The sequence below is a fragment of the Danio rerio genome, chromosome 6 (assembly GCF_049306965.1).
Source record: "Danio rerio strain Tuebingen ecotype United States chromosome 6, GRCz12tu, whole genome shotgun sequence".
Taxonomy (NCBI): domain Eukaryota; kingdom Metazoa; phylum Chordata; class Actinopteri; order Cypriniformes; family Danionidae; genus Danio; species Danio rerio.
In genome coordinates this window covers 50016825-50028979 of record NC_133181.1, presented here as the reverse complement: position 1 = coordinate 50028979, position 12155 = coordinate 50016825, and the positions used below count along the sequence as shown (strand labels likewise).

At 34.9% G+C, this 12155-nt stretch overlaps 1 protein-coding gene across 43 annotated transcripts in view; it reads left to right on the top strand.

Annotated features, from left to right (window-relative positions):
- im:7151449 overlaps positions 1-12155 on the top strand; it is a 264905-nt gene that overhangs the window by 17008 nt on the left and 235742 nt on the right. For 19 of the 43 annotated variants that reach the window (XR_012408199.1, XR_012408198.1, XM_073954532.1 and 16 more), the window contains 2 exons: positions 1552-1587; positions 2117-2177. Coding sequence is in view for 40 of the 43 variants with exons in the window: in XM_073954532.1 (XP_073810633.1) it covers positions 1552-1587; positions 2117-2177 (97 nt within the window). In the remaining 3 variants the exon portion in view is untranslated. Of the gene's footprint in view, positions 1-1551; positions 1588-2116; positions 5093-5209; positions 6293-7009; positions 7187-12155 lie in introns of those variants that run through there. The other 24 variants (XM_073954564.1, XM_073954563.1, XM_073954562.1 and 21 more) reach the window with 6 other exon arrangements.

Below are 12155 nucleotides of genomic sequence, written 5' to 3'. Positions count from 1 at the left end.
TTGACAAACCCTGGCGAACATGGGGAGAACATGCAAACTCCACACAGAAACGCTAACTGACCCATCAGGGGCTCGAACCAGTGACCTTCTTGCTGTGAGGCGACTGCGCTACCACCTGTGCCACTGTGTCACCAACTATATATACGTTTTTTTATAAATACAGTATATAAAATATTTAAGCATTCAGAATGTAGCATCTGGTCATCTGGTTTTTATGCCTATAAGAATCAATGTTTTTTTTTTAATGGCATCATCAACGCACTTAATTTTTTCATATAGGGCCCTATCATACACCCGGTGCATTGTGGCGCAAGGCGCGGCGCAATAGTCTTTTGCTACTTTCAGCTAGGCGCAAGGGTCATTTTGAGGTGTTGCGCCACACTGTTTAAATAGCAAATGCATTTGCGCTCAAATGTGTGCCCATAGGCGTTCTGGTCTAAACAAGCAGGCGTGTTTTGGCGTGTTGCTATTTTGAGAAACTGTAAATAGTCTGATCTTTAGACCAGAACAAAATCGGTCTATTGTCTGGCGCAAAGTGCGCCTGGCTTACACACTACACACAAGATGTAGAGCAATACGCAAATATCTTTATAAATCTTAATAATATCTTTATATCTATATAAATAAATAAAATATTACAAAACATTAATTTCTAGCCTACATTAACTTAAAAAACACTGCCTTACTTTCTTCATCTCGAGAGGCTTTTTCAGTTCATTCAATTTGCTTTTGTGTAATGTTATTATTATTAGCAGTATTATTTATCATAACCATATTTATATTTGTTTTATTAAAAACAAGCTTAGATTTGCCCACCTGTCAGGTTTTAGACCATATGGGGCGTAGCAGGTGTATTTGGAAATAATTGTGTATTTTGACCTCACTTCGTTAGTATTGTTCATTTATTCGCTTGCTGGAAATTAGAACTGAATTTAGAAATAGTTTTGAAACAGATCTTTGGGCTTAACAAACTAAATTAATTATTTATGGGCTAATTGATGACTGTGTGGTATCCCTATCCACGAGAGCAAAAGCGAAAGTGAACTTACTTTACATCATGTTAATAGCAGATGCGCTTATGGCGCGACGCAGCTGGTTCTTAACGGTAATGGGAGATGAGACTCTGATTGGTTTATTCTTAAAACACACCTATAACTCATTAAGAAAATAAACTCAACCCTTTTAGACCATGCGCCACGGCGCAAAGTGGATTTTCCTGTCCTTAAATTAGCAAAAATGCATTCTGAAACACCCTGAAAGCGTTTGCGCCCTGCGTTTTGCGCTCTGTGCATGGACTATCAAAATAGAGCCCTAAATTTTTGGTTCAATCAAATGCTCTCTATTATCTGAAATGCCCCACCCCCTATAAGATGATTATACGTTCACATGTGAACAAGTGTTTATACCAAGTGTTCGTCTAAATATTAAGTAGTTTATTCATTTATGCATGCATGTATGGCTAGGGAAATTCTCAGAGTTTTATGTATATCTAACAAATTATCATTTCCTTTTATTCATGTATTTCTAATCAAATTACTTTTGATCTTTCAGATAATTCGGTTTGGATAATAGTTGTAGCAGTGTTGGGTAAGTTACTTCAAAAAAGTAATCATTAATTACACCAATCAAATTGTGTTTTAATTACTTTTATAATTACTTTGTCTGAAAAGCAACTCAATTACTCAATACATAATTTAATTACTCGGCTCAAAAAGGGGCAGGCATCAGCAAGCAGAACATTTGCATTTAAAGAGAGACACGCAGCAACTGTATGGGGGGGTAGGAGGGGGGGGGGGTTCCAACACGCTATAATAAAATCAATTCACAAGGTATTTCATGCTAAAACCTCATGAGACATATTCTTAGGATACTCGTGCTGTATGACTTAACACTAATATGACATAATATACATTTATTTAATATTTCAAAGCATACAATGTCAGATCTTTTACACAAATTAACTAAATAAAAGTACAATAAATTTTATTAACATTTATGATCATTTAATAAATGTAAAATATATATAATATATATTTAAATATATATATATATATATATATATATATATATATATATATATATATATATACAAATTTCCTTTGTTTTTTTTTTACAGCAACATTGGCCATTGTGTGCATTTTATGTGGTTTGCTGCATTATAACTATAAACATAAAGGGTGAGTATATATTTCAGTCTGATTGCTTTAATGTCATTCTAGCTAGTTCTGATTTCAGCATGGCAGACGATCACTCAACTTCATCTGCATGCAGCCGTAGACATGCATTCATTCACACGTTATTTTGATGCTTTCTCGTGTCATCTCTTGCATGAATCCCATCTTTTCATATGCTGAATATTTTCACTGTCTTTCAGAAAGCTTGATGATTTGTGGCTGCAGATAATTTTTAATGAGTTGGTTTCAGTGACAGGCATGCTTGTTTGGCAGATCTGAATTTTGACTCTCAGTGAAGTCAGAAAGTAATTTCAGTTAAGTTAATTAAAGAGACAATCCACTCTAAACTTAACATTTACTTAACAATTTCCTCCTCAAGTGCTTTGAGAAGTTTATTTTTTTTCTATTAAACACAAAACAAGCTACTTTGAAACTTGTAGTCATTGGAGTTCAAACACTGTTAAAGATTTTTGTAAATTATACAGTATATAACTGTAATATGAACTGTACGTTACTGTAGGACATGTATGCAGTATGTTACTGTATTTTAAAGTTGCATTGTGAAAATTACTGTATATTTTACATCAAAGACATACAAACAATTCTGGAAATACATATAGGATACAGAAGGGGTGCTTGACCCTGTTCCTGGAGATCTATCCTCCTGCAAAGTTAAGCTCCAGCCCTGATCAAACAAACCTGAAGCAATAAAATAGGACCTGAACAGCACATGATAAATACAGACAGGTGTGTTTGATATGCGTTGCAACTGAAATCTGCATTAAGGTAGATCTCCATGAACAGGGTTGAGCTCCCCTGGTATACAGTTAGATAAGTGGTGCTGTAAATGTAAATAGAGTATTTTTGCTGTGATTGATTTACAGTCAGTCACTGGTGAACTGCTGCCAGTAAGTTACTGTAGATATTACAGGAAATTGTTAACAGTGTATTAGGCAAAACTTACTGTGGAAGTCAATGGCTAGTGATTATTTTTCAACATATCTTTTTTTGTGTTTAATGGAAGAAATTCTAATAGGTTTCAAAATAAGTGAAGTGTCAGTAAATAGTGACCGAATTTTCACTTTTGGGTGAACTGTCTCTTTAATACTTGCCAAAAGCTCAACATGGTTACTAATTAATGGCAATCAGGGTAACCCCTTTAATATATACATAGTCTATATACATTTATTTACTCCTTTGAATCACAATATGGGAATCTTGATCTCTGCCCCGACAACTTTTGATGTTAAAAATTCAATTCTATAGTTTAACAAAGTGGATTTGACTGACATTTTACATCTTGTGTATAAAATAATATATACAGTTCAAGTAAGAATTATTACCCCCCCCCCTGTATATTTCCCCCCAATTTCTTTTTAACAGAAATTAAAAAAAATTCCAACACATTTCTAAACATAATAGCTTTAATAACTCATTTCTTATAACTGATTTATTTTATCTTTGCCATGATGACAGTAAATAATATTTGACTAGATTTTTAAGATAATAGTATTCAGCTTAAAGTGCAGTTTAAAGGCTTAACTAGGTTAATTAGGTTAATTGAGTAAATTAGGGTAACTAGGCAAATCATTGTATAAAAGTAGTTTGTTCTGTAGACAATCGAAAAAATATTGCTTAAGGGGGGTAATTGTAATGTGAAGTAGACGTTGGCAAGAGAGGTGCGGATCCAAATGCAGGTTTATTTATGCAGAGAAGGTCAGGCATGCAATGGTCAACACAAGGACAAAAACATGTATGCAGGCAAATCCAGAGTTGTAGTCAGTACAGGCAGGCAGGCAGCAGGAAATGTAAACAAACAAATTAGGCGAGGGTCAAAAACACAGCAAGAAAAAATGCAATGTTCACAAAACTATTCAACAAGACTCAGCAACAATATGTGTGTTTGTGCTGTTTTTATAGTCCTTGTAGTCATTCTTTCCTCCAGTCTAATCACTGGAGACTTGGAGCAGGTGTGTGTTGCATGACAGGACTTGTAGTTCATATGAGACAGGATTGTAGTCCATGTAAATGTGAATTTTCTCCAGCGATCTAGAGAAGTTAGATCACTGGTGATCGTGACACTAATTATATTAACCTTAGAATTTTTTTTATTATTATTATTAAAAACTGCTTTCATTCAAGAAATAAAATAAGATACTGAGAGATACTGTGGAAAATGTCTGTTAAACATGATTTGTGAAATATTTGAAAAAGAAATTCAAAGGATGGCTAATAATTTTGACTTCAACTATATACAGTTGAAGTCAAAATTTTTAGTCTTTCATTTCATTTTTTTCTTTTTAAATATTTAGCAAATTATGTTTAACAGAGCAAGTACATTTTCACAATATTTTCTATAATATTTTTTCTTCTAAAGAAAGTAATTTGATTCATTTTGGCTAGAATAAAAGCAGTTTTAGCTCAATATTATTAGCCCCCTTTTAGCTATATTTTTTCTCAATAGTCAGAACAAACCTTCATTATACAACAACTTGCCTAATTACCCTAACCTTGCCAAGTTAACCTGATTAACCTAGTTAAGCCTTAAAATGTCACTTTAAGCTTAATATCTTGAAAAAATATCTAGTAAAATTTTATTTTCTGTCATCATAGCAAAGATAAAAATAAATCAGTTATTAGACATGAGTTCATAAAACTATTATGTTTAGTAATAAAAATCTGCTCTCCATAAACAGAAATTGGGGGAAAAAATAAACAGGGGGCTAATAATTCAGGGGGGCTAATAATTCTGACTTCAACTGTGTACACAACTACAGTATGTACACACACAAATAAATCCATACAATAGATTAAAAAACATACTGACAGCTCAATTCACAGTTTTTTTTGTACCTTTATTTATTTGATAAACTCAGACATTGTATTGTTTCAAACTACCGTACAAAAAAAGACCCTTTGTTGAACATTCCAGCATCTAAAGTTGTCAGATCAGAGCTTAAGCTCCAACAATACAACTCAAAAGCATAAATTAGCAGAAATCATAAAACATTTGATTTGTTTAAAGCTGTATTGAGTAGAATGTCATTTTTGTTTTATTCTGTAAACTGAAACCCCGTGTTGGCGTGGGTTTTCCCCGGGTGCTCCAGTTTCCCCCACAAGTTCAAAGACATGCGGTATAGGTGAATTGGGTGAGCTAAAAACTGTCCATAGTGTATGTGTGTGAATGAGAGTGTATGGGTGTTTCCCAGTGATGGGTTGCAGCTGGAAGGGCATCCGCTGTGTAAAACATGTGCTGGAAAAGTTGGCAGTTCATTCTGCTGTGGCGACCTCAGATTAATAAAGGGACTAAGCCGAAAAGAAAATGAATAAATGAATAATACAATATAGGCGTCACGTGGCACAGTGGGTAGCAAGAAGCTGGTTCGAGCTGGCTGGACCAGTTGACATTTCTGTGTGGAGTTTGCATGCTCTGTTTGCGTGAATTTCCTCCGAGTGCTCCGGTTTCCCCCCACAGTCCAAACACATGTGCTATAGGTAAATTGGGTAAACAAAATTGGCCATAGTGTATGAATGTGTGTGAATGTGAGAGTGTATGGGTGTTTCCCAACACTGGGTTGCAGCTGGAAGGGCATCCGCTCCATAAAAAAAACATATGCCGGAATAGTTGGTGGTTCATTCCACTGTGAAAACCCCTGTGAAATAAGGGAATAAGCTGAAGGAAAATTAATAAATGAATGAATAATGTATATTTTGAATGAATGTGTTATCAGACGTTTATAGAATAAAGCAAATATTTGCATTTTACTAAAACTTAATAAATCCAGTAAATCCAAAGAAAATGGTAAGCAAATAAGGTGTGCTGTGAGAAAGAAAAGCTTGGTTTGGTGCTTCTAATATAAAATCACAAGAATAACTCTGCAGAGTTAATGTCTGACCAGATACTAATTATAAACAGCATGCAGAATGAATGGCTAATTTAAAATTAACCCCCCACCCCCCACCCCCCCACCCCCCCAAAAAAATGAACATGTCCAATAAATAATGTATAATAATGACTTTATCTCCTCATTTGATAATGCTGCATAGTTCTTACAATACTGGCGAAGATCAGAGGACAAAAGACGGGTTATTGCTTTATCAGACTTTATAAAGCCAAGGTATCTACCCATGCTGAATCCTCAATATGAACTTTTGCTTGTATCATCAAATGCACTCATTAGTTCTGGTGTTAGTTGCAAAGTAGTCGGTAACAGTTTTAAAACAATGGACTATTAGTTAATGTATTTACTAACATTTACAAGCTATTAGTATTACATTTATTACAGTGTTTATTTATCTTTGCTCACCTTAGTTAATGTCATTTAAATGAAATAATATTAGTTAAATCGCTGTGCATTAACTAATGTAAACAAGCCAATGCAATCTCAAGGCAATTCGTAACTTTTTGATTTAGTGGCTAATTAATATGAATTTGACCAATCTAATTAGTACAATTTAGTATGATTTGCTCATCACCCAATAACGGTTGAGTTTATGGTGGGATTGGGTGCCACACCTCTTTTTTAAAATCGTACATTTTATCCACGTACGAATTAGCCACTAAACTGACAAAACGTAAAAAAAAAAAAATCCTTGTGAGATCATGCTGGAACAAGCACAACTTTAAATGGTAATAATGCATTAGTAAATATTGAACTATGATTAATGAATGCTTTACAAGATTATTGATATAAGTTAATGATAGTAATTACATTAACTAATGGACTATTATTCTAAAGTGTTACCAAACAGTCTCCATTAATTAATTATTCTCAATATGTTTTTGTGTCATCATTAATTTCCCTTAATGTGTTTTCTCTGGACTTTTATCACAGGCCAAACAATCGGACGGCTCCTTTGTTGTAGCTTTATTCCTCCAAGCGGACCCAAGTTTTACACATTGATTTATTTATTTATAATTGCTATGTATTTCTAGGCTTCAAATGACCAAACATAAAGATGATATTTTTGTATTGTAGCATTAAAGATTTTGTTTTTCTAATCTTTTGAAATGACCTGGGTGTGTTTTTCCCCCCCACACAATGTGACTAAATCCTGACCTCAGAACTGTTTTTTTTTTGGTCTCGTTACCAAGAATCCACCCAAAAAAATTTAGTTTCCACTCATGTTTTGGTTTTTGAAAGGAAAGTTTTAGTGGGATGTTGACAGCGTGTCTCAGGCCGGGTCAGATTTTCTGTGATCATTGGTGAAATGGAATCTGATTCTGGATGAGCAAACGTTGTTGAATTATTGCACAAGTGTTACTTTAACGTCAGCAGACTTGAAAGGTTTCCAGGACAATAGCAGAGAGTATGTGTCTGCTATTCAAGCCAAACACTTCATCAGCTGGAGAGTCATGGAGACAATGAGCTCGGAAAAATACACTGATGAAAGAAGCAGAAACTATTCCACTGTTGTTCTCAAAAAGATTTCAATGAAAGCAGAGAGATTCTTTCAAATAATACCATCTATAATAATAGTTTAGTTCTTGTTTTTCAGAAAGTGTTTATATTGACTTGTTTAACTTGTTGAAGAGCAAAAGTTACTTCGGGACGTGTTGAAATCTGGGTGGGTGGTTGCCAGAATGCTGTTCTGCGGTTGCTAATGTCTTCTGAGTGCTTTTCTGCTTTCCTTAGATTAGTTAAGAAGCAGCTTTACTTAACGTTCATAATGCATTTAGAGCCTGTGAATGTTTTTTACATTCCAGGTCCATTTGGTCCCAAACATTTTATGAAACAGTAATAAGTTTATATAAGTGCATATTGACCAAAAATCCACTCAAATTTAGGCTTAACAAATAAGATTTATGTATCACTGGCCGCTCAATCCGCTGAAGCGACCCCTGAAAACAAGGAACTAAGCTAAATGAATGAACGAATGAATGAGTGAGTGAGTGAGTGAGTGAGTGACTGAATAAGTTAGTGAGTTAATGAATGAATGAATGAATGACTAATTGAATGAATGAATGAATGAATGAATGAATGAATGAATGAATGAGTAATTGAATGAATGAATGAATGAATGAATGAATGATTGATTGATTGATTGAATGAATGAATGATTGAATGAATGAATGAATGAATGAATGAATGAATGAATTCTGACTGCATAAAACTTGTCAATCCATCTGGATTACATATTTTCAGCATAACTGAACTAATAAACTTTATGTGATTTGATATTTGTTTGTAAAACATAAACGAAACAAATAGAACAAGGTTTATGTGATGATATGAATACATCCAGTGTGTTTTGAATGCTTCTTATTGTTTAATTTATTGTGTGGAGTATGGAGCTGCGTCAATTTTGAAGAATATTAAGTAAACCAATATCATAGAATTTGACTTATTGTATCTGGATTTTTCCACAGATAGATATACTTGTATTTATATCAAATTCATATTTTTTAACTGATTAAATGTAATAATATTCGATTTTAACAGATTTACACTGATTCTAAGGAATCTGACAACATTCATAAAAAAATATATAAATAAAAAGGTTACAAACAGTTAATGATTAAATTCATTGTAATTCATTTTTGCGTGTGGGCAACCCAACTGTGTACCAACTGCAGTACCTCAAACAACCCAGCAGGATTTACCCAAATAAATAACCAAATATTTTTTAGTGCGTGTGTGCGTGTGTATACATATATAATTCTTATTTAAACCACACTGAAATCAATGGAATTTTGTACCATGTATAAAGCATCATTCGTTCATTCATTTTCCTTCAGCTCAGTCCCTTTATTCATCAGGGGTTGCCACAGCGGAATGAGCCACCAACGATCCAGCATATGTTTTACACAGTGGAAGGCCTTTCAGCTGCAACACAAAACTGTGAAACAGCCATACACCCTCATCCACACACATGCCAATGTAGTTTATTCAATTCACCTTTAGTACATGTCATTGAGAAACCCACACCAACACAGGGAGAGCATGCAAATTCCAACTGACCCAGTTGGGACTCGAACCAGCGACCTTCTTGTTGCGAGGTGACAGTGCTACCCACTGAGCCACCGTGCTGCCAAATTTATTTCTACACTATAAACTTTTTTTTTTCTACACTATAATAAAGTTAGGTTGTTGTAACCCAACTTTTGTTACTTCAATTGATTTGAAATGACACTTTGTAACTCAAAGGCCGGGTTTGTCCGTATTCGACCTTGATTAGTTCCCTTTCTGTCAGTGGTGGGTCAGAAATGTTCTTTTTAGGAAACATCACTTGTAAGTAAATGTGTCTTGGTTTGAAATAGATAAGACAAAGACTTTTTTAGAATAAAAAAAAAATTATGCTTATTTCTTTCAGGCCTGTGAGTTTTTAAGGGATCAAAAGCTTTGTTTTCTTAAAATCCTCGTTAACATGAACTGAGTTTATGAATAAAACAAGAAACAATAAAGATATATTGTCAGCTAATGGTCAGAACTTTTGCATATTAGATGTATATTAAAGGGCATCATGGTGACGCAGTGGGTAGCATGATCAACTCACAGCAAGTAGGTTGCTGCTTCGAGCCCCGGCTGGGTCAGTTGGCATTTCTGTGTGTAGTTTGCATGGTCTCCCTGTGTTCACGTGGGTTTCCACCGTGGTTCCAGTTTCCCCTACAAGTCCAAAGACATGTGGTACAGACGAATTGGGTAGGCTTAATTGTCTGTATTAGGTTTATGTGTGAATGAGTGTAAATGGATGTTTCCCAGTGGAAGGGCATCCGCTAAGTAAAACATATGCTGGATAAGTTGGTGGGTTATTCCGCTGTGGTGACCCCAGAATAATTAAGGGACTAAGCTGAAAAGAAAATAAATGAAAGAATATTGATTTTTTTAAAAAAGCTGATACAAAAATATTGAGGAATTGATGATTTTCAGTATCATTCGTGTAAGCTGAAATATGAAATCAAACCTCTGATTGACTTAGACTTTATATATATATATATATATATATATATATATATATATATATATATATATATATATATATATATATATATATATATATATATATAAAACAAGCAGTGGTTTTGTTCCAGGATATTTGTGATGTCTGCACTACTGATAATCTAATAAAGAATTCTAACATTGTACAGTGCACCCTGGAGGATGGCAGAACAATACATCTTCACAGACTGCCCAAAATTTTCCTGTGGTGTCCCAGACAGCAGTGGTGATTTTCATTTACCGATCAATCCCACACAATAGCGCTATTCTCAGTGTCTAACCATCTCCTCTAGGAGAATGAACCCATTATCAGTGTTATTGCTTCTAAGTAACCCGGATCTTCTGTTAAACGCTTGAGTAAGCATCTTCATTTACCCCAGATCATTGCATGCTGCTGACCGAGGGCCCTTAACCACCAATCACAGTTAACCGAAATGAAGTAAAACGCAGAGCATTTAAACATTAACTCTGGCCAAATCTAATTAAATAATCTCAAATCTTCCTGGAAAGTTTGCATGCAGCAGTCCTGCAGATGATTCATTGTTTTTTGGGTGTAGCCGTAGATTGTTAATAAAAGGAAATTGAATGAGGTTGTACAGCCTATGATGTTGGATCAAACACAACCATAGCTCTGGCCAGACCAGTCTTGTAACTGTTTTATATATTGGGTCAGTAACAAGACATTTCAGCGGAACCTGCTGTTTTTTTGACAAAGATGGTCTAAGACAGGGGTCTCAAACTCAATTTGCCTGGGGGCCGCAGGAGGCAAAGTCTGGGTGAGGCTGGGCCGCATAAGGGATTTCACACAAAAAAAAAAGTCCTCAAATGTCATTATTAACAGTTTTAATTATTTCTTCTGAACATGAAGTGTCCTGAACATTAATAGAAAATTGAGTGAAGATTATGAACAGTTCTTCTGAACATGGCATCTTTTGCCTACTTCTTGCTGCCAGAGACTTGACAGCGCTTTAAGTGGGGGAAAAAGTGGGGGAACTCACTCAAAACTTCCATTCCCTCACCTAAAAAAAAAGGCGTATATATGTATAAATAAAACATATAACATGCGGCGCGGGCCACAAAATATTGCACTGAGGGCCGCAAATGGCCCGCGGGTCGCGAGTTTGAGACCCCTGGTCTAAGAAAAGTGAGGGCGACAGTTAAGGGGTTAAATGGCTTGTTACTGACCCTATATATAAAACAATTAACCAGCTGAACGACATGAAATGCCATCAATCTACAGAGATTTCTCAGTATTTCTTTGTTGCAATCAGGATATCACCATAATTAAACCCCAACAAAGCAGAGCAAATCAAACACTACCAGTTTCAGTATAAATACAGCACCACAACATACAAAAGACAGAGACTGTCTTCTTTAAAATGTATTGGCATTGATTTAAGAAGAACATGCCGAAAAGTGAGGGCGACAGTTAAGGGGGTAAATCAATGGCAATATTTGGTGAAAAAAATTAAGATTGGTCTCATTTTAAAGAAGACTTATGTCGGATTGTAGCTGAAGTGAAGAAAAGTTAAATAAAGCAAAAGTAATGTGCCTTTGTTTAAGAAAATAAAGAAACAATAAATGTATATTTTTTATATTACCTGGTGTAGCTTAAAATTGGCATAAATCAAAGATAATATTTAAACGAATTATATTCCAAATTTAAAGTTGCTAAGGGCACATAGGTTACCCCTTTTTCCATATTTAATAGAAGTCTTTTGTGTCCCCAGAATGTGTCTGTAAAGTTTCAGCTCAAAACACCAATCAGAGTATTTATTATAGCTGTTTGAAGTGTCTGTATTATACCTGGGAAAAGGTTGTTGTTATTTTGCACTGGGCCTTTAAGGCGAGTCATCTCCGCCCACCGTTCCCGAGTGCCTGTCAGCAACATGCCTCAATCGCCGCCCTCGGCTGCCTCAGGAAGCAGATCTCACGTAACGTTTGTGAGAAATACTACAGTAAGAACTTTATCAATCAGTATTTGATGCATTTTTTTGTGGAGTTGCTACAATGAGTTCACTCACACACAGCAAGGACAAAC